The 22786-nt window shown below is 44.5% G+C and overlaps 2 protein-coding genes and 1 long non-coding RNA gene across 3 annotated transcripts; 1 reads left to right on the top strand and 2 right to left on the bottom strand.

Moving 5' to 3' along the window:
* Positions 1-534: 534 nt before the first annotated feature.
* On the bottom strand, positions 535-10314 carry mknk2b (MAPK interacting serine/threonine kinase 2b). Its single transcript, XM_056414946.1, has 14 exons — positions 10214-10314; positions 9548-9750; positions 9113-9182; positions 8863-8964; positions 8639-8736; positions 6511-6590; positions 6343-6416; positions 6159-6263; positions 6024-6079; positions 5819-5914; positions 3486-3680; positions 3211-3375; positions 3096-3136; positions 535-2619 (listed from the first exon to the last, which is right to left on the bottom strand). Exons 2-14 carry the CDS (start codon positions 9596-9598, stop codon positions 2343-2345), a joined length of 1410 nt encoding a protein of 469 aa, XP_056270921.1. The 5' UTR covers positions 9599-9750; positions 10214-10314; the 3' UTR covers positions 535-2342.
* LOC130194066 (uncharacterized) lies at positions 10252-12058 on the top strand. Its single transcript, XR_008831785.1, has 2 exons — positions 10252-10339; positions 11410-12058. It is a non-coding gene; the product is annotated as an uncharacterized LOC130194066 (long non-coding RNA).
* A 5127-nt stretch (positions 12059-17185) lies between these two features.
* Positions 17186-22356, bottom strand: mob3a (MOB kinase activator 3A). The gene is made up of 5 exons (XM_056414948.1): positions 22251-22356; positions 22112-22180; positions 19968-20537; positions 18439-18641; positions 17186-17784 (listed from the first exon to the last, which is right to left on the bottom strand). The coding sequence occupies exons 3-5, from the start codon at positions 20383-20385 to the stop codon at positions 17755-17757; spliced, it is 651 nt and encodes a 216-aa protein (XP_056270923.1). The 5' UTR covers positions 20386-20537; positions 22112-22180; positions 22251-22356; the 3' UTR covers positions 17186-17754.
* Positions 22357-22786: the final 430 nt, after the last annotated feature.

The following is a 22786-nucleotide window of genomic DNA, read 5'->3' as shown; positions in this document are numbered from 1 at the left end:
TTCGACAGATCATCCAAGTGAGGGATTCGATTGCTTGTCTTGCTCCCTGACTTGACCAATCCTGTTCAACAATGAGTTCGGACCCAGCTCATTTTGAATATACGGACACGTAAATGTCACACATAAATAAATGAAGAAATACATTTATTTAATGATGTCCTGTTGAGTTATAACTTATATATATTAATTGCTGTATTTATTTATGTATTTATACATTTATTCTTGTATTTATTTATTTATTTATACATTTATTTAAGCATTTATTCATTCATTCTTGTATTTATTCATGCATTTATTTATTTATTTATTTATACTTAAGTCATTTTGAGTCCTCCATACAGCTCATGACCCCACGAGGTGAAACACCTTCACATCGACCTCATGTTCAACAGCCAATGACGCGCGAGCCATCGGGCGTTCCCGAGGTTTACGGAAGGCATGAGGCGGCTCCACCTCGGCAGATAAAGGGTTAACGACACGTGGTGCAGCGGAGGGGAAGTCTCCCTTTAAAAGAAGAAAAACACACAAGCTGAATGTAGTTCAAAAGCATTTTATTGCATTTGTTTTGTAGAAAACATACAAAATCCTGCAGCGAGTCCCGAAGTGAGGCGAGCCGCTGCAGTAAAGTGCTTATCTTAAATCAAAAATAGGGTTTCTTTTGTATTTAAAGTAATGTATTTGTTTTTAAATGGGCTTGGGGGGGAGGGGTCAGACAAGTGTCACAAAAACGAAAATAAAGAATACTCCCACAACAGTGTTCATGAAGCACGTAGAAACATTTGATCTGCTGGTCGGTACATTCGGGTCAGGAGGTCGACGCCGGGGATTTGAACACTGCCTTCAAAAAAAAGGACGGAGAATATAAAAATCAAAGAAGGCGTTTGATGATATAACTTTCTCCCCCCCCCGCCAATAAAAGGAGTCCAAAAAGCTACCGCCATGCCGAGTGGAGACGGTCAGGAGAACTCCTCAGGAAATGGAAGAGCGGGGAGAAAACTACATCAAGACCCACAAACCGCCTCGCCAGCTTCACGCCGCTTGAGAAACGGCCGCTTACACAAAATAAAGTCTTATTATAAGACATAAAGCCCCAAACGCGTCTCCGTCAGCAGAATGAGAGACGAGGCCCGGAGGCCCAGAGTCCTGAAGCTCTTTGTGAACCGGGCCGGCACCACGAGGCCAAGCAGAACCCAAAACAACAACAACGGAGATCTGCTTCACCGCGGCGCTCCAGAGAAAACAACTCCTCCCAAAAACCACAGAGGGAAAACAGCTCGACACGGAAAACAAAGAATATATATATATATCGCGTATTAACGACCATAGAACTTGAATGGTGTGGCACGATGACGGAGCCCTGACCAGAGTGAGCTGCATGTGGAAGACGTTCGTCGTTGTGGAATGTTTCTTCCTTTAGGTTATTTCTTAGAAAAATCGCAACTGCGTCGTTTTCATGAGAATTTAATATTTTGAAGTGCGTCAAAAACAAAAACACAGAATATTTGGGGCGATGGCCGACGCGGCATGTTCCCTTCGGAACACTAAAAAGAAGGAGGAGTTTCAACCTTCATCAAAAGGTCAACACATCAAATAAAGTGTGGAGACAGAAAAAGAGAACTAAAGGTTCCGTTTGGCTCGAGGGAAACTCACCAGCTCTTCACATGAAAACAAGACCCGGTTCACCTCACATCCAACTGGACCGACGAGCAGCTGATTTGGCGCGTGGTCATGTGACGTAGTGATGCTGGCCGGCTGGTACCGACACCACCGGCTCTCAGAGCATTACGGCGCCGTCACCAAGCTGGACGAGTGTCTCTGATATCCAGAAGAGGCTCCTCAGTGTGGGGGGGTGAAGCTCCGGAGTCCCCAGCCATGTTAATGGACCGCACCGGCTCACAGCCCCTCCCCCGACCCTCACCCCCTAGGGAGAGACGGGCAGGTTCATCTTCATTTTGCATAAGCGTGTACCGATGTGCAGATGGGTCGTTGCATCCACACTCAGGAGACATTCCAGATGACTTGATTCACAGTGGGTCCAGTTGGCCTTTGGTTCTGAACTCAGTTTACAAGAAAAAGCAGAAACTGAGTTTTATGAAGAAAACAAATTAACATTTATCCCCCCCAAAAATAAAGATAAATTGGCCTCCCCCTCCCCCCCCCCCCCCGTGAGTTGCTATGCGGAACGACCTCGGGCGGCTGTGCTTCAGAAGAGCTGCAGCGGGGCAGAAGGCATTTTAGAGGAAGGGGGGCGAGCAGCATCTCCCCGAGGAGCCCGGGCCAGCGGGAGGGGGCGGGGCGAGTCATCCTGGATCTTAACCGGGCGGTGGGGGCGCTCGGCGGTTTCAGGCGCAGTCCCCCACGATGACCAGCGGGGCCAGCAGCTGGCGCAGCTCGGCGGCGGACACGGCGCCCTCGGCCCGCTGGCTGCCGCCGTGCTGCCGGCGCCGGGCCAGCCGCGATGCGGAGAGCAGGGAGAGGCGCCCGGAGGAGCCGGCGGCCGCGACCACGAGCGGGACTTCCTGCTGCCGCTGGTCCTGGATGCCGTCCTGCTCCGCCAGCTGCCGGTTCACCGCCATGGCCTTGCCGGCGAAGAACGTCAGATCCCTGGCGCTGCCGGTCCTGAAGGAGACGGGGGTCAGCGTGGGGTCAAAGGTCAACGCTGAGACACCGAGGAGGCGGAACATGACACATTATGTCCTCTAATAATTTAATAGAGTTTTGTTAATTTGTTTTTTTTTAAATCAATAAATATAATTTTGAATTATATATAATTAAAAAAGATTGTCTAAATTAATTTTTTTGGTTTGTTTTTGGTTAATAAATCTAAGAAAACACTTTAAATCTGTAGACTATTGTCTAATAGTCTTATTAGTGTCTAAGTCTTATTAGTTTCTAATAGTCTTATTAGTGTCTAATAGTCTTTATGACAGTTGCTCATATCCTGTCAGCCTAAATAAATATATTTATTATTTTTGAACAAAGGTTAAATGTTTCACATATTTGTTTAAATGCCCTGTAAGGACACGTCCTCCTCTGACGGTCCTCCTGTCACAGGTGAATCCTCCAGGTGAGGACATTAAAGCTGAAGGCCTCACCTCTGGTGCAGGATGGAGGTGGACAGCGCGTCAGAAGCTCCCTGAATGACAAAGAGTTAAAGGTCAGAACTCACGACCCGACCCTCGAGGCGCGGAGCGGCGTGCGGAGACTCACCCCCTGGACCCAGGTGTGCTGCAGCACCTGTCGGGCGCTCAGCCGCTTCTTGGCGTCCCGAACCAGAAGTCTGGAGATGAGGTCTTTGGCGCTGGAGGAGATGTGAGCCCAGTCCTTCTCCGGGAACGAGTACTTCCCCTCCTGGATGCTCTCGAACAGCGTGTTCTAGAAGAGACACGAACAGGTTCATCCACATGACCAATGAACAGGGTTCATCCTCATGACCAATGAACAGGTTCATCCTCATGACCAATGAACAGGAGTCAGATTCCTACCTGGCAGGTGTGGCAGGGCTCCCCCAGCTCCCAGCCACAGCCGCCCCCGCAGCGGCCCACGAATGGCGGGTAGCCGCTCAGCATGATGTAGAGGATGACCCCCAGGCTCCAGAGGTCACAGCGCTTGTCGTAGATCGTGGCCTCCTCGCTGAAGGCCTCCACCACCTCGGGCGCCATGTACTCTGCCGAGCCGCACTGCGAACCGAGCGGACACGAGTGTGTTAGCCGACAGCCACACACACGCCTTCGTTCAGCTGACAGCTCGTGGTGGCGGCGCTTTAGGGCCTTCTCTTAGGCTCCTCCCCCCCCACCATGGGACCGTCACACGCTCATGTGCAGTCAAACATTATTTTTTAAATGGAGCTTCACAGCTTTCCTCACGGCGCTGGAGGAAGTGTGAACGGGAACGCCGTGTACAGCTGCATATTGGGGGCGGAGCTATGAGGACGCAGGCTGCCGTACACACACCGGGTGAGCAGAGGGCAAAGGTCGGCTCGGTGACGCCGGCAGCTTGTTATGCAGCCGAGAAAGAAATGAGGCCAAACAGCGAGCGGAGAGAGAGAGGGGAGGAGCCAACACCGTTATGCAACAAGACAAACAATGATGTAAATACTCTAGCAGCCGGACGCGTTGGTCATCCAATCAGAACGCTCCATTAGGAGAACACGTCTTGTTGGATTCTTTGAGGTCCTATTCTTATAGCGGCGGCGCTCTGCATCCTGACCTACATCCTCCCCTCGGTGGGCATGTTTACATTCAGCCGGCAGCTGTTGTCCCAGCTCCTCCCACCACCTGCCAGCTCCTCCTCCTCCACGGCCTTTATGCATTCTGCTGCACAGGAATCTCAAACAAAGCTGCTTCTGTCTTCTGCACCTAAAATCTGAGCCGAGAGGCGGAGCCTCGATCCGCTTCCAACCGGCCGAGCGGCTCTTGCTGCAGGCGGTTTGGTTCTGGTTTAGTTCTGGTTTAGTTCATGTGGAGCAGAGGAGACGTTACCATGAACAGTTGAGTAAAAACTGTCTTTCCTAGAAAGGGCCCAGAGTACTACCGAGCAGCCAGAGTAAACCTCCACGTCATAAAAACATCCCCAGACGGTGCAACACACACCTGGATCAGAACCACAACATGTTGCGCAACTGCAGGAATGTGGGCAGCGAGTGTTGGGCAACAGCGAGACGAGAATCAGACGACATTGTTCCCCGTGATCAGGGGGCAGAGAGAAAACAAGCCATGGCGCATGAGCGGACACGCATTGGCCCCGCCCACGTACCCTCCCCCCTCCCCCCGAGCCGGCCAATGGCGTCGCAGTTGCTAGGTATAAGGGAGGAAGACCGACAGTTTCTAGAACATGCCTTTGTATAACAAGCATAAAGAGAGCGTGGCCGGGCCGCTGGAGGAGGAGGTTTCTCTTTCCACAGGGAGAGGAGGGAAAAAAGGAAATAAAGAGTCGCTGTGTTGTTTTATTGTAACTTCACACACAAGACTCGGCCTTGGAAGAGTCACGATGCCCCGGCCGGCGAGGAGGAATCACGTTGAGCTCTCAGGCGGAAACTTTAATCCACTGAAAGTTTGTTATGTTCAACAACTTCAGGATGAAATAATAAAGATGTAATCCACAGTTATACAGACTGTGTTGGGGCACACCGTTTGTTTTACACACCGTCTGAGTGCACTTCATCTTACATTTATATTCTTGCACAGTGTTGTTGTTTATCGTCTCACCATGACAAATGGTCCTTGCACGTGAAAACATAAACGGCCATAACAAGGACCGGATATCAAATAAATGAGGCGCACACTCATGAAGTCGGCTGAAGGTACGACGTCTCAACCCGTCTCATTCAAGAGTCCTAGAGTTCCAATGGAAGCTGAAGTTACAGGGTAGACCCCCCTCACATTCCTGCAGGTATCCATCACCTGCTCTGGTTTGTCTCCCCCCCCTCTTCCCTCCCCAGACAGCACGTTTTGACACAGAAACGTTACCCATGTTCAACTTTAACCACGCCCCCTCCCCGTTCATGAGGGTTTTCTTTGTCGAGCTAAACAATCACAACCCCTAAACTCTTGGGATTCAATACTCGCCACCGATAAGCAGACAGGAAGTTGGCGTTCGGCGTCGCGTGACGAGAGGCGAGGTAAGAGTGGACCGACGGGACACCGAGGAGGCGACGCGCCACATCTCGGATAAAGAGCCCGACGCCGAACGACCTCGCAGCGCGTCGTCCGACCAGAGAGCTGCCGCCTGACCGACCGTCTCGGCCACCCCAGTGCATTGTGGGAAAGCGTGTCCCCCGCGCGGCAGCCGAAACAAGAGCCCGGTGCGCAGGTCTTACCGGCGTGAGCAGCTCCGGGGTGGAGATGGGCGAGCTGTCGCTGTTCAGCTTGATCCCGCTGCCCAGGTCGAAGTCACAGATCTTCACCGGAGAAATCTGACCGATGAAAGAGTTCAGAATCATTGGATGAAGCCAGAATGACGAGTCATCACCACGTCATCTTATTATGGGTGACCTTTGACCTCAGTGGACCGTGTAAACTCACCTTGTCTGCACTCTTGCAGAGAATGTTCTCAGGCTTCAGGTCTCTGTGCGCCATGCCTAGAGAGAGGAACAAGTTTTAAACAAGGACTCGTGGGGACTCTGTGTATTCACGAGGAGCAGTAACAAGTGTCCTTGCCCTTGTTATGCAGGAAATCGAGCGCGCTGGCGATGTCCTGCACGACGCCCCCGGCTTCCTGCTCGCTGAAGTGCCGTCTCCGGTGAATGTGCGCCAAGATGGAGCCTAAAGACGAGGGAAACGTAATGAGTAAGAACAGAAGGACGAGGAAACGATCGCCTCACGCAGGATGGAATTCACAAACCTCCTCGGAGCTTTTCAAACACCAGGTAGAATTTGTCTTCCTCTTCGAAGAACTCCACCAGCTCCAGGATGTTGCTGCAGAATGAGAGAGAGAGAGAGAGCGCGCTGAGAGCCGCCGCCAGAGAGAGAGAGAGAGCGTGCATCGGGGTGGGGGGGCGAGTCGGCTCACCTGTGGCCCTGGCACTGGTAGAGCATCTCCACCTCCCGGAACACGCGGCTGCGGCTGTGGCCGGGTCTCTTCTCGATGATCTGCAACAGAACGTTCAGACGAGTCACCTCAAAGGCTTTCAACGGGGGGCGAGTCTCACGCGTCGTCCTCGGCAGGAGGAAGAACAGCTCTGGAGAACGTAGCAGAGGTTCACATTCTAATTCCTGTCATCAAAGATTGTTTACCAAGTGGTTGGTGCGTGATCTATGATTGTAATAAATGTAGAGATTAAATTAAATAAATTAAATATACACTTTTATTAATCCCCAAGGGGAAATTAGTTCTCTGCATTTAACCCATCCTTAGTTATTAAGGAGCAGTGGGCTGCGGTGAAGCGCCCGGGAAGCAACTGGGGGTTCAGTGCCTTTCTCAAGGACACTTCGACTTGCAGCTAATGGGGAGAGCGGGGATCGAACCCACGACCTTGCGGTTGAAGGACGGCCCTCTTACCCCACTGAGCTAAAGCCGCCCCTAATGTATGACCATGTAATGTTTAAGGCACACAGATAAGCCCCCCGCTTCAGCTTAGTGAGGCGTAACGTTTAATAGTCAAAAGCGCCGCGCTGACTACTGGTCATCGTCACATACACACGTCACGTCACACACCAGAAACCGTTTACGATAAATGACAAAAAGGATCACTAAATATAACTTTGTGCTGCCTGGAACTGAAGCGCCACGAGGCCACCAGCTGCACGGCGCCCGCCGAGAGGGAGGCGGCCGACCGCCGACACCAACGAGCACGGCGGACGTTCCAGAGCGCGGGCATCGTATGCCTGAGGCCGAGCACGGCTCTCTTCCTGGTGCGTGTGATTAATAGACAGTGCTCCGCTACACGCCGAGTCAGCAGAACAAACAGCTCTGATCACAACACGCAGATACAAGAGAAACGTCAGCAGCAGCAACACACGTGGGTTATTAAAGCAGAAGCTTCATGTTATTAAAGTAGAAGCTTTATGGTTATTAAGTAGAAGCTTTATGGTTATGAAGTAGAAGCTTTATGGTTATTAAAGCAGAAGCTTTATGGTTGTTTATCACAACTAAAAGATCAGAATCAACAAACTCCTGCAAAACAAAAGCCCACCGAGTCATGCTCACTAGACCTCGGGTTGGGAAATCATAAACTTCACGAAGGAGGCTGTGAGGGCTCGGCTCACTCCTGGTGCTCTGAAGCTTTTGTTGGGAGCCGAGCGGACCCCCCCCCCCCAGTCTGGAGGGGGAGGGGAGCGACAGGACATCTGGTAGCTGCCCCCCCCCCCTCAGACTCCTACATGACCTCCAGGACCGCCCCTGGGGCAGCACCAGCGGGTCAGAGTCCCATGACATGCGCTCAGATTCCTCTGGAGTATTAAGAGCCGAGCCAACTTTAAACAGAAGTCAACTGCTAAAACATTTTAAAGTTTACAACAATGCTTTGTTGTCCATGCCCAGAATTAGTGGGTTGGGCCAAGAAAAGAAAAAAGAGCCATCGTTCTGCTTTAATATATTTTATTTTTTGCCTACTAAAAAGTAGGAAGTGAACAGAATATATAAAAACCTATAAAAAAATGGAACTTCCTAGAAGTCAAATATTGGACCCAAACTACTGAGAAGGAGAACAAAGCCGTGTAAACGCCGTGTAAACACTGGGTCACCCCCCCCCCCCCTCCGATCTGTGCGAGTTGTGTTTGGCACAGTAACCAGGACATTATGTTCTCACAACGCCTCTGGTGGCAATGGGATAAAGAAAAAGGGGGTGGGTGTATCCCTCCCAGCTCTGTGATTGGCTGGCCGTCTGTAAAAACATTGAAGGGAAGTGTGTAGCAGCAGCTAGTGTTGCACACTCAGGGAAACAAGGGGAGTGTAGCACAACAAGGATGACGCCTGCAGGCTTCCACTTTAGGAAGAGGAAAATATCCTTCTGCTAAACAAGATCTCTAAAGCGTGACCAGAGAAACTAGTCAACATGGACACACAACGGCATTTCATCAGTCCGCTGACAAACAGGCCGGTGCCACGACGACATTCACAGCCCCGTGAGACCGAAGCACCGAGCTGCAAGAATCTGAACGTCTTCACACGCAACGAGAGTTAAAGGTTTGTCTTTTACCTTGACCGCATACTCTTTGTTGGTGATGAGGTTGAAGCACGTTTGCACTATGGCATAAGCCCCCTCTCCAAGCACCTCCTCATGTAGCCTGTAGACATCTGTAGCAGAGGTGCAGGTGTTATAATATTAATATATATTACTATTTATATACATTTATATATGCGACATACGCTGTTTAATGATGTCGCTTCTCCTCCAGAATGATAGATATAAAAGCTTTTTACCCTCGAATCGTCCAGAGAAACTGTCAGTTGCCCGGCAACGCTTTTTCTTCTTGATTCTCTTCTTGGCATCAGGGATGTCAATAGGCTGGCTGGAGGGCATGTCTGTCAAATCACATGGGCCTTCATCATCATCATCATGTGGCAAAGACAGACGCAGTGACTGAACTGGGTCCTTCTTGGCACCAAAGCATTGTGGAATAGTTTGACTAACTTCACAGATTACAAAAACACTAAAGTCAAAAGCACTCACCATGTCTCGGGTCGGAATCAAAATTAAATGCCGAATCCATCAGGTCGTCAGATTCAGAGGGATTTTGGCCCTGGAAAAAAAATTTTTAAATGTGCTTGTTAAAAGTTAGAAACATACATAACACAATAATAGACTTATTGATCTCTGGTTCCCTCTCATCCTTAAGCTGAAAGTTGATAGTTGGGGAAACCTTTTAAACAACTCAGCAACATTTGATGCACGAGTCCAGAGTGATGCAAAAGCCATCATATCATGTCACTCTTTCATTACTGCACGTGCAGCCATGAGCCGTGGGAGAGCAACAGATGCGTTTATATATAGCGAGGTGAAGTCCTCTCATAAATGGGCTCCGATTAGAGAGCTTTCCCAAAAGGCTCCATGATGGTGGCAACTCTGCATTTTATTATTTTTAATCCTCAACTATCTGAAGCTCACCTTGAAGGAGCGGTGGAATTCTGTGACTTCGGTGATCTTATTTTGCACCATTTTTGAGAGGATTTTTTTTCTGTGGCAGATATGCGGCGGCAGTGGTCCTTTTTAGGGGGGATATAAATTTACAAGTAGTTCCAGAGAGAGATGGAGCGAGAGAGGTCACTGCGCTCTCTGGTCCGGTTGCTGCGGCGTTTTCTACGGGAGCCCTGTGGACAGAACACACACACAGCCGCGTTACGGGCCACATGAGGAATACCGACGTACACACACACACCACAGCGTCCCCACGTTTAAAATAGATGCTTATCCTCATATAACGCGAACTGAGATGAGTCACAGGCAATAAGAACAACCAGGGGTGCAACACCAGCTAAGCTAACGCAGCTAGCTGCCGTTACAGCGCCATGTTAAGTCAGCCAAGTTACAGCCGTTGAAACACTCCTTACTCTGAGAATTTGGGTAAAATACGACGTTTTTTTATTGTTAAAAAGGTCTAAACCCAACGGCGGGTAGGCCGCTGCGGTCATTAAAGCGACCGTTAAGATAACACCGCGGCGCCAGTGACGTCACGCGAGAGAAAACTGTTACAATTTTTTTAAACTGTCAAAAACAAGACGGATAAAAATGGACGCCAGCGATCCTAAAACTCTCATTTGTTTGTGAACTCACCCCGTTGTTCGTATTTATAGCTCCAGTGTTGGCGTCGTTGCTCCAGACCCGCTGCTTCACGCCGCAGAGAGGACGGGCGCCGGGGGACGTGAGTGCGTGGACTGTGGCGATGGAGCAGCCGCGGAGGTGCTTTTATAACCTGCCCGTTGACTCCGCCCCTGACTCCGCCTCTGACTCCGCCCCCCGCAACACTGCGTCAACACAGCGGAGCGTCACGTGCTCTCTCTTGTCAACGGATAGGGCGGCTGCGTCCCATTTCGTCTTTCTGCCACACTTTTACTACTTCTCGAAGTCAGACGTATTTTATAGCTGCCCGACTTGGTATATAAGTAATATAATAAGAAATAACATCGTAAAGTAATGCTATATAAACGGTTTAATATGGGCGTCGGCGAATATATGACCGTACATCCGGGAAACACAGATGGGAACACTCGCGAAATGGAACGCAGCCGGTGAACTCTTGTTTTGTTCGATGGGCTTTACCGTAAAGTGTATAGAAGAGAGACACGGCGTGTACGTGCACGTCCACACGGTGTTCCGGCAAGAAAGACCTCCAATGGAGGTTTATATTTAGTTAGTTTAACTTTGTGCTGCACGTCAAGGCCACGTTAAAGGGGAGCTACAAGTTATCCAGCTTTTACGATGGAAGAAAGAGTTTTCCACCTCCTTCTGTATAAGAAGTGGAGAATTTTACACACACATACACGCGCGCGCACAAATCTTTTGTGGAGTGTTACAGGGCAAACAGAGCCCAAAGGGAGGCTGTTGAGACAAGGTGTCTGTCTCACGGTTGTGATAATGAAAGAAATCCCCTCTGCTGATGAAGAAATGTGCGTCTTCCTCACCCATCTGCTAATTATGAAATGCCAACGCTACATTGCCACAGGCATGACTAATCCATTCAGTGTTTCCAGAGATCAGAGGGATGTGGTCACGTGACATAACCCTTCATCTCTTATGAACGAGTTCATCCTGTTTACAAGAATCCTCTTCATTAAGGCCAGATGCAGATATTACAAAATGACTACATGTTGCATCATATGCAAATAAGTGCTTTATGGGGTCAAACGTCCTCTCTGATTTGTTTGGTTAACTATTTATCGCTGCACAGAACCCCGTGTCCACTTGCTCTGGATGTCATGTATTGTGTATCAAAGATGTGCAAGTTCTAACCGTCTGCGTATTGTTTTCAGGACTCAACTGTCTTGTGACCGGAGGCTTCCTGACTCTCCTCCTCCTCCTCCTCCTCGTCTTCCTCCTCCTCCTTTTCAACTACCCTTAAAACATAAGCCAAATGATAGCAAACATTACGCAAGTGTACGCCGCTGGGAGCACATGGTGGTGGCAGGAAAACAAGATCTGATGTCGAAGTGCAAGGGGCGCGTCTGAGTGACTATCGGTCAAAGAGAAGGAGGGAAGGCTGCCCGGGTAATAACTTCAGGTGGAGACAACCTCCTGCTGATGCAAGAGGCCGTCAACCAGGAGAGTTAAGAGGACTCTTGAGTTCAGAGGTCATTCTCCATGCTGTATGAAGCTGTTGTTATCTGTCATTCCCACTGTGTGTAATGCATAGCACGAGCATATAGTGTCATATAGTGTCATTTACTGTATTTCCAGTACAGTGAGCTGCACTTTTTATGTTATTTGAACTGAACACTAAATCTTTCCCCACCAGCTCTTTTGGGCCGCTCAGCATAAATTCCTGCGGTGCATCAAAGACATTGTTGAAATTGATAAAACCTTAAACTTTAAACTCTACAGCCAAGCTCCCAAAATGTTCCTGAGACACAAGAATCACGAATGAGAAAAGTACAGAACAATATATTTAGAATAAACAACCAATATATTGTGTTTTAATACTTCTCTCAGCAACATGTAGCTTTAAAGGAGAGCGAGATAATATATATATATATATATTTATTTATATACATTTATTTATATATATATTTATTTATATATATATTTATATATATATTTATTTATTTATATATAAATGTATTTATATATTTATTTATATATTTATATACATGTATATTTAATTATATAGTTTTTTATTTATATTTATATATATTTATATATATATAAATGTATTTATTTATATTTATATATTTATATATATATATTTATGTATATTTATTCATTTATATATATTTATTTATTTATTTATATATATATATTTACATATATATATTTATATATATATATTTATATATATTTATTCATTTATATATATATATATTTATATATATTTTTATATGATACTGTCATAAACCCTGAAGCTACTTATTATATAAGTGTAAATGGTTTAGTTTAAGGGGGTAATGAAAGCCCCGAAATGCTGCTCTCCTCACATCGTGGGCGCCTCCAGCTCTGTGACTGTATCGTAAAAAATAAACACCAAAAATGTTTTGTTGAGTTATTTGTGATTGATGTGTTGATGGCGTGACCTCCTGACCCACGTGGAGCGCGGCGCGTGCAGGAAGCCGCCGCACACGGTTACCGGGCTCTGCCCCGAGGCCGCTGAGCAAACACGTTCTCAGAAAACCTTCCCAGGGCCAGATTCCACGAAACGAGTTCAGCTTCCATTCTGGAGGAAAACAAGTCAAACTTAAGAAGAAGAAGAAGTATTTGCGTTAGGTGTCCCGGCCTCACTCTGTTCCTCAGGAGGATCCTCAGAGTCACCGAGGGTGGAGTTTCATTACAACTTTGGAAAACAGTTTGACCTTTTGTTTATTTTGATATATTTCTGCGTTAAAGAGACACGATTATGGGATGTTTGGTCATCCCCACGAAACTCTCGGTAAGTTTCCCTGTCATAAATCATCACTGCTGCACTAAAGTCACCCACAAGGAGGGACATGTCTGCAGAGAAGGAGGATGGGGGGGCATGAGGTGAGTTATGAGGTGGAGTTAACTTCCACTGGCCCCTCCTCTTGAATATGTCCTCATCTCACTGTAACTTGTGTGTCCTCCTCTTCCTCCTGGCATCTTGACAGGAGGAAGAGGAGGACACACACGCCTCACTTAAGGGTGTGTGTGTGGTCCCCCCCTCTCTTTATTTATATGTGCTAATGATCTCACTGTAGCATCAACACAACGGGCAGACATGGCTGTGTAAACCCTGGCACACGTTTAGACGCGTCCGATTGGTTGCGGCGGGCTGAAGTCCCGCCCCCTTTGAGCTCGGCCTCTTTCCAGTACTTTCCTTCTGGTTCTGCAGCCCCTCCTGGAGGCTGGTACATTCCAGTAGAGGAAGGGAGGTGCGGAGGGCCCACAGTGAAGAGGAGGAGGAGGAGGAGGAGCCACAGCGGGGAGGTGAGAAAGAGGAGGAGGAGGAGACTCCTCTGAGAGGAAGGCCAATCCTGTAAGAGGATCAGGACCAGCAGGACAACAAGGTTGTGTGTGAGCGGCTGATGTTATTGGGCCTGAAAGTTACATCATGTTGGTTTGTTGTTGTTGTTGTGATAGTTACATAATGTTGGTTTGTTGTTATTGTGATAGTTACATAATGTTGGTTTGTTGTTGTTGTGATAGTTACATCATGTTGGTTTGTTGTTGTTGTGATAGTTACATAATGTTGGTTTGTTTTTATTGTGATAGTTACATAATGTTGGTTTGTTGTTATTGTGATAGTTACATCATGTTGGTTTGTTGTTGTTGTGGTAGTTACATAATGTTGGTTTGTTGTTATTGTGATAGTTACATCATGTTGGTTTGTTGTTATTGTGATAGTTACATCATGTTGGTTTGTTGTTGTGATAGTTACATCATGTTGGTTTGTTGTTGTTGTGATAGTTACATCATGTTGGTTTGTTGTTGTGATAGTTACATCATGTTGGTTTGTTGTTGTTGTGATAGTTACATCATGTTGGTTTGTTGTTATTGTGATAGTTACATCATATTGGTTTGTTATTGTGATAGTTACATCATGTTGGTTTGTTGTTATTGTGATAGTTACATCATGTTGGTTTGTTGTTGTGATAGTTACATCATGTTGGTTTGTTGTTGTTGTTGTTGTGATAGTTACATCATGTTGGTTTGTTGTTATTGTGATAGTTACATCATGTTGGTTTGTTGTTGTTGTTGTGATAGTTACATCATGTTGGTTTGTTGTTGTGATAGTTACATCATGTTGGTTTGTTGTTGTGATAGTTATATCATGTTGGTTTGTTGTTGTTGTTGTGGTAGTTACATAATGTTGGTTTGTTATTGTGATAGTTACATCATGTTGGTTTGTTGTTGTTGTGATAGTTACATAATGTTGGTTTGTTGTTGTGATAGTTACATCATGTTGGTTTGTTGTTATTGTGATAGTTACATCATGTTGGTTTGTTGTGATAGTTACATAATGTTGGTTTGTTGTTGTTGTTGTGATAGTTACATCATGTTGGTTTGTTGTTATTGTGATAGTTACATCATGTTGGTTTGTTGTTGTTGTGATAGTTACATCATATTGGTTTGTTATTGTGATAGTTACATCATGCTGGTTTGTTGTTATTGTGATAGTTACATCATATTGGTTTGTTATTGTGATAGTTACATCATGTTGGTTTGTTGTTGTTGTGATAGTTACATAATGTTGGTTTGTTGTTGTGATAGTTACATCATGTTGGTTTGTTGTTATTGTGATAGTTACATCATGTTGGTTTGTTGTGATAGTTACATAATGTTGGTTTGTTGTTGTTATAGTTACATAATGTTGGTTTGTTGTTGTTGTGATAGTTACATCATATTGGTTTGTTATTGTGATAGTTACATCATGTTGGTTTGTTGTTATTGTGATAGTTACATCATATTGGTTTGTGATTGTGATAGTTACATCATGTTGGTTTGTTGTTGTTGTGATAGTTACATCATGTTGGTTTGTTGTTGTGATAGTTACATCATATTGGTTTGTTATTGTGATAGTTACATCATGTTGGTTTGTTGTTGTGATAGTTACATCATGTTGGTTTGTTGTTGTGATAGTTACATCATATTGGTTTGTTGTTGTGATAGTTACATCATGTTGATTTGTTGTGATAGTTACATCATGTTGGTTTGTTGTTATTGTGATAGTTACATCATGTTGGTTTGTTGTTGTGATAGTTACATCATGTTGGTTTGTTGTTATTGTGATAGTTACATCATGTTGGTTTGTTGTTGTTGTGATAGTTACATCATGTTGGTTTGTTGTTGTGATAGTTACATCATGTTGGTTTGTTGTTATTGTGATAGTTACATCATGTTGGTTTGTTGTTGTTGTGATAGTTACATCATGTTGGTTTGTTGTTATTGTGATAGTTACATCATGTTGGTTTGTTGTTGTGATAGTTACATCATATTGGTTTGTTATTGTGATAGTTACATCATGTTGGTTTGTTGTTATTGTGATAGTTACATCATGTTGGTTTGTTGTTGTTGTGATAGTTACATCATGTTGGTTTGTTGTTGTGATAGTTACATCATGTTGGTTTGTTGTTGTTGTGATAGTTACATCATGTTGGTTTGTTGTTATTGTGATAGTTACATCATGTTGGTTTGTTGTTGTTGTGATAGTTACATCATGTTGGTTTGTTGTTGTGATAGTTACATCATGTTGGTTTGTTATTGTGATAGTTACATCATGTTGGTTTGTTGTTATTGTGATAGTTACATCATGTTGGTTTGTTGTTGTGATAGTTACATCATGTTGGTTTGTTGTTGTGATAGTTACATCATGTTGATTTGTTGTTGTTGTGATAGTTACATCATGTTGGTTTGTTGTTATTGTGATAGTTACATCATGTTGGTTTGTTGTTGTTGTGATAGTTACATCATGTTGGTTTGTTGTTATTGTGATAGTTACATCATGTTGGTTTGTTGTTGTTGTGATAGTTACATCATGTTGGTTTGTTGTTGTGATAGTTACATCATGTTGGTTTGTTGTTGTGATAGTTACATCATGTTGGTTTGTTGTTGTGATAGTTACATCATGTTGATTTGTTGTTGTTGTGATAGTTACATCATGTTGGTTTGTTGTTGTTGTGATAGTTACATCATGTTGGTTTGTTGTTGTGATAGTTACATCATGTTGATTTGTTGTTGTTGTGATAGTTACATCATGTTGGTTTGTTGTTATTGTGATAGTTACATCATGTTGGTTTGTTGTTATTGTGATAGTTACATCATGTTGGTTTGTTGTTGTGAGTTACATCATGTTGGTTTGTTGTTGTGATAGTTACATCATGTTGATTTGTTGTTGTTGTGATAGTTACATCATGTTGGTTTGTTGTTATTGTGATAGTTACATCATGTTGGTTTGTTGTTGTGATAGTTACATCATGTTGGTTTGTTATTGTGATAGTTACATCATGTTGGTTTGTTGTTGTGATAGTTACATCATGTTGGTTTGTTATTGTGATAGTTACATCATGTTGGTTTGTTGTTGTGATAGTTACATCATGTTGGTTTGTTGTTGTTGTGATAGTTACATCATGTTGGTTTGTTGTTTATATTCAGTTCCTCTCGTGGTATTTTATTTTCCTGCTGAGTAAACATGTGCCCTCTAGAAGAGGCCATGATACTTTATTACATGTTTTTGAAGTATAATTCTTAATGCAGGACTTTTACTGATGAGTAATATTATTATTATTTGGGTCAGAACACTTATTACCCATATGGATGTTTCGTGCTGCATTGTTTCATAATTCTTTATGAGTGATAATTCTTAAACCTCAAACAGGAAGTCTCTTCATCCGGTTCCGTCCGTTTCTTACATAACCGGTTTAATAACACCATTACCCCAAATCAGATGCAGAGGCTCCGCCCCCTCTGCATGACAATAACTGGGACAGATTGCATAATGCTAACAACATTAACCTGGAGGATTATTTTCTCACTCTAAGGGGGTTCTGGTGTGTGGCGCCACCTGGTGGACAGTTCAACGTGTGACGGCTGCAGGCGGGTCGTCTGAGAAGCTTCGAGTGACAAAGACTTGATGACGTCACCTTTAAGGCCATCACTCTCCTCTTAGTTTATTTATAAATGTGTACAACTTGTATACAGTTTATTTAAATTCATGAAAGTTCTCCAAAATACAGAAAATACTCCCGGAAACAAACAAAAAAATCTTGTAACATGTGAACATTAAACTTTATCTGCCTGATGAAAGGAAAAGAAACATTATTCAAAGTTCATAAAATACTGATTGATAGCCAAATTAAAGTTATACACAGAGTAGAGGATCATCTCCAACATCGTGATTTATAGATGGACGGTAAGAAAAAACATCATAAAAGAATTTCAAGATAATTTTAGACAAAAAAAAAAGCATCCTGGAATGATTTGAGATTCAAATAAAATAGGAAAAAAAACATCAACACAAAGATATATATATAAATGTATGTATGATACCTTTTAATACTGCGATAACATGTTAAAACCTTTCTTAAAGGAACAGGACGCCTCACACGGCTGGAATAGATATCACGACTTAAATATAAAAATAGACTCTTTTGCTCTTTTAACTTGTTCTGCTGTCTTCTAGAAGGACGGAGCGCGTTCCCCCAGCGAGCTCCTCAGTGACACATCCGGGAGGTCATCTCCTTCTGCAGACACGACGAGCAGAGCACAGAGCGGAGAGGGAGGGGGAGAGAGGGAAAGTGCACCATGAGTACACCTGTGTAGCAACACACTTTGCATTGTCATGCTTTGCAATCTATCAAATATGATACATTAAATTGTCATGAAATATGAACATTTGTCATAAATTTTTTATTAAATATGAGAAATTTAAATTAAATTGTAATTAAATTGTCATGAAATGAGAAATTTTTATTAAATGTTTTAATAAAATATGGGAATTTTACATGAAATACGAGAATATTTTATAAAATACGAGAAATTTTCATGAGACCCCCCCCCCTCCTCCAGCTCCTTGTGAGACCCCCCCCCTCACCAGCGGCTCCAGCTCCTTGTGAGACCACCCCCCCCCCCCCTCACCAGCGGCTCCAGCTCCTTGTGAGACCACCCCCTCCTCCAGCTCCTTGAGACCCCCCTCACCAGCGGCTCCAGCTCCTTGTGAGACCACCCCCCCCCTCCTCCAGCTCCTTGTGAGACCCCCCCCCCTCACCAGCGGCTCCAGCTCCTTGTGAGACCACACCCCCCTCCTCCAGCTCCTTGTGAGACCCCCCCCCCCTCACCAGCGGCTCCAGCTCCTTGTGAGACCACCCCCTCCTCCAGCTCCTCAGAGACCCCCTCACCAGCGGCTCCAGCTCCTTGTGGTCCGTGAGGTGGAACTCCGTGACGAAGTAGTAGAAGTGCTTGTAGCAGGTGTTGACGTGGGCCTCGGCGCCCATCTGGCTGACCCGGTCGAAGTGGTGGATGTAGACGTGGACGAACACCCGGAACAGGCGGGACAGGATCTTCTTGGCCACCTGCATGAAGGTCTTGGGGAACGGCGTACCTGGAGACAGACAGGGGGGGGGGGGTCATTTGTATTTATTTGTTGTTGTTGTTAAAGTGTAGCTTGTAAAAACTTTAAATAAAATGATTGAAAGAAAGAATATAACTCGACTCTTCAAAGGGTTTTTTAGCAGCTGCATCCTAAAAAGTCCCCGGTACACGGCGTGGTGGACAGTGATGTTCCCCAGCAGCTGATTCATTGCGTTTCACTCATTCAGTCATATTTTAATCTGATCCTGAGGTCGTTTCTGTACATTGTGAGACACATTTTTATAAATCCATTAATTTGGATGTTTTGTAGTTATTCAGACGGAGAGAAAAACGTCTAATCTAGTGAATGTGGCCTCGCAGATTAAATATCAAACATCTACTGTCTTCAGATCGTTAGACGCCTTCACTCTGTTCCTATACTTTTATTTGTATTAATTAAACGTTAAGTCATTGAAGTGTTTTTGTATTTTTGGGGCTTTGATGTGACTGAAATGATTCGTCCATAGAAAGAAAGATAAATAATAGAAGTAAAGTAATAACTCAATAAAATGTGCACGTTATAGGTTCCTGACTTCACCCTTTCAAAATAAAGTGTTTATGTTGCAGATGTCCCTCAGTTATGACCCTTTCAACCCAAGACTGATATAATATATATATATATGTTCCTGTGTATAATATACAAGAAAACCTAAATAAATCACTATTTAACACCAAAATAAATAAATTAAACATTAAGAAGGAAATCTAAAATATGAGCATAACTGTATGTTGTTCATTAACTTATAAATTAAACCCTGCTGGGGGTTTGACTGTCAGCAACATTGTGTTTATTGTGTATTAACTGTGCAATAACACATAAAGTTGACTCGACATTGGACTGATTATATTGTGACCTTTTATGTAGTAAATAATTAAGTGAAATAGCTTTATTAACAATGAAGGTAACGGCCGTATTGGTGATGTGTGTGTATACATTATTATCAATGGGTGGTGGGTTGACTGCCTGATGCACTACTTTCACTATCTTAAATCCTCAATTCAGTGTCACTGTTGTTCTATCTACATACATGTTGCTCTTCTGTTGTCTTCAGTGTCTTTGTTTAGTATTCATCCTACTATTTGACAATAACATGCATGTACGACGAGAGCGTGCACGTGGAACCGGGTCAAACTCCATGTCTGAGCACACGGACATGTCCAGGAAAGCTGCTTCTGGGTGTTCAGGCGGACCACGAGGACGGTTTCTCTTCTTCTACAGGAGCCACTGAACTGGATCTCCACACGGGGCGGTTAAAAAACCCAAAAGCCTTCTTCTCGCCTGAAGCTCAACACTCACCTACGTTGGTGGGGAAGATGTTCTCGTTGTTGATCTGCACCTCGATCCAGTCCATGAGCAGGCTCATGTACTTGGGCGCCGACAGCGCCGTGGGCCTCTTGTACTTGTGCTCGTCCTGCCAGCGGTACTCGTACTTGGGCCCGCCGGACATGACGGGGCAGATCTGGTCGGTGCAGGAGTCGCTGACGGTGCCGTAGATGAGGTTGATGCGGTTGAAGAAGTCCACCACGTGCACCGCCACCCAGTCGTTGAGGTCCTCGCCGTGCGGCAGCTGCACCGCCTGCTTCAGGTCCAGCCCGGCGTTCAGGGACGCCTGCGCCTTCTTGTGGAGGTCGAAGCGCTGCGTGCCCGGCTCGAACTTGCGCTTGGGCCGGAATGTCCTGTCTTTGTTGAAGACTTGTTTCAGGGCCATGGACATGGTTGCGTGCGGTGGCGCCGGGGCAAGTTTTCTTTTAGTTTGAAAGCCGTCTGGTGAATTATTTACAGTCAAAAGGTCGTGTCAACAAACCGGGGCAGAAGTGTTGTCTTGCGGACTCTTTTGGGCTTTGTGTTTCCACTCGCTCTGCAAATCTGCGTTAAGGAGGGAGAGAAAGGGACAGAGTTAGATGAGTAAATGTTTATTACCGTGCATAGTTTCAGTCAAGTCTGATTTTAGGGGAACCACCACGTCAGGCCTGACTTAAACATCGCTTTCCTGACTCAAAATTACACAAATTAATGCATACACATTGTTATCTACGATCAACATGTGGGCCCCCAAACTAAAGAGCGTTGTCCCTAACGCCATCTAGAAATGGGAAAAGAGGTTTTAGGTCTGCTGCTCCGGCGGCTTGGAGCTGCAGACTGACCCCAGGAACCGGGTCCCTCTCTCGGGGTTTTAAAATAGATTCAAAGAGTGAGGGAGGTTCATCTGGTTGTGGATGTTCTCTGACTGAGGCGTGTGCTCCGGTGTGAACTGGGTTATGATGACTTGAGTCTTAGTTTTATTCATGCTGTGATCTAAAACAAAAATATGTTTTTATTTTTATATTGTCTGTCACTGTTTTAAGTTGTATTGTCTTAAACTTTGTGCAATGTGCTACTGCTGCTCTCTCGGCCAGGACTCTATTGTAAAGGAGATGTTTTAATCTCAATGAGGCATTTCCTGGTTAAATACATTTAAAATTTAAAAAAATAACAAGAATGACAATAAAAACCTCTTTATCTCTTATAATAAATGGTGCTCAGCAACTTGAGTTCAATTCAAGTGTCACCTTTTAATGCAGAAACACATTTAACGAATATAAATTCCTGTTTTTTATTGATGTGTATATAGAGCAATAGTGTTCAGCTATATTACAATCGTATGAAGCATGTGACACATCAGGAGCATGGCTGGTAAAGTTACACAACAATAGCGTCTGTGTCCTCGGCCCTCCGTCGTCACGGCCTCGGTGTGGCAGCAGGAGAATAAACCTTCTGGTCGCAGCATATAAATCATGATAATCCTCACAGGATCAGGGGCTGCGCGTCAAGAGGAAGTCACGCACGTCTGGGACAAGAACTCACACGCGGGATCTCGTGTTTTCACTGCGTTGTTTTTTAATTTTTAACTCACTTCCATCGTGAGAAAAAGCCTCAAACTCCCCGAAGGCGACGCGGACTGCGAGGAGAACAAGCCTGAGCCTCGCAGCAGCTTCACAGAGGAAACCTCACATGACTCATTTCACCGTTTCGGCTTTTCACTCAAATCCCGTCGTGGAAACCGAGAATCTGCGGAATGACGTCACACCCTAAAACCGGCCGCGTGCTAACATAACGGGCCGTTAACGCGATGGTTTGCACCTTTTTTTATCCAAATATCGGCGCTTTTATCGGTGGAATAGTGCAGACGTTATATCGTTTTTTAAGCACAATTTATAACGTAAAAGCTAAGAGATTAAAACAAAAACGGGGGGGGGGGGGGCACGAAGTTTACGTTGTTACGTGACGAGCTAGCTGCGGTAGGACTTGTTGCTTTGCGAGAACAAAAAGCCAACAAACACAGGAGTACACCCGCGTTATTCACACGTAATTCACATATTATCTTTAATAATAACCGTGTGAAATATCGGTTATCTCAGAGGAAATAGCGCCGTTACAAAAATACACTTTCACGAACTTACTTGTTCCGCCTTCCTGTTCCGTCAGTTTCCTTCGATCTTTTTCCTTCTGTCGAAGATTCTCAGATTCACCTAAACGACAGCTGTACGTCAACAACGCGCACGGACGACATTATGGAAAACACACATGTTGGATAATTACCGTTAATGTTGATATGACATGTCACTTTTAATAAAGAAACTCTCGTCTGACTCCTCCCCGCGAGACGAAAAGTACAGCAGGGTCGAGTTTAGAGACGTTGGCGGCAGCTTCCGGTCGGACCCTTCAAAATAATGTACCAGTGAGACGTAATGCAACACGTATTCAGTGATAAGTAGAAATAAATAAGACCTGAAATAATAAGATTAAACGGATTATGTTCAAAGCAACGGCCTCACTGCTTTTATTTCCACAATATTATTTAAAATTATATCTACATATATATATATATACATACATCTATATCCATTAAATGAGATAAAAAGGTTAGTTACTAAAATGTCAGTGTTGAAGTACTGATGTGCTGCTTATTATATGCACTTAAAAAAGCAGGAAAATACCAATTTAACTTTTTAAATTAGTTTATTATTATTATTTTTTACATCTTCATTATAATTTAACACTGAACTGCATCTGTGTTTTTATTACTTAAATAAACTATTACGACTATTAAGTGCATGACTTGTATTGTTATTCAT

This window comes from Pseudoliparis swirei, chromosome 5 (genome assembly GCF_029220125.1).
Source record: "Pseudoliparis swirei isolate HS2019 ecotype Mariana Trench chromosome 5, NWPU_hadal_v1, whole genome shotgun sequence".
In the NCBI taxonomy this organism is placed as follows: domain Eukaryota; kingdom Metazoa; phylum Chordata; class Actinopteri; order Perciformes; family Liparidae; genus Pseudoliparis; species Pseudoliparis swirei.
This window is presented reverse-complemented; position numbering and strand designations above follow the sequence as displayed.

What these genes read in the sequence shown, in the direction of transcription:
- mknk2b (XM_056414946.1), bottom strand. Translation starts at nt 9,598, where the DNA reads ATGGTGCAAAATAAGATCACCGAAGTCACAGAATTCCACCGCTCCTTC. An exon ending in AATTCCACCGCTCCTTCAAG is followed by an intron (nt 9,183 to 9,547) that starts GTGAGCTTCAGA and finishes TTTTTTTTCCAG; the next exon opens with GGCCAAAATCCCTCTGAATC. An exon ending in ACAAAGAGTATGCGGTCAAG is followed by an intron (nt 6,591 to 8,638) that starts GTAAAAGACAAA and finishes GTTCTGTTGCAG; the next exon opens with ATCATCGAGAAGAGACCCGG.
- mob3a (XM_056414948.1), bottom strand. Translation starts at nt 20,385, where the DNA reads ATGTCCATGGCCCTGAAACAAGTCTTCAACAAAGACAGGACATTCCGG. An exon ending in CATCTTCCCCACCAACGTAG is followed by an intron (nt 18,642 to 19,967) that starts GTGAGTGTTGAG and finishes GTCTGTCTCCAG; the next exon opens with GTACGCCGTTCCCCAAGACC. An exon ending in ACAAGGAGCTGGAGCCGCTG is followed by an intron (nt 17,785 to 18,438) that starts GTGAGGGGGTCT and finishes TCGTGTCTGCAG; the next exon opens with AAGGAGATGACCTCCCGGAT.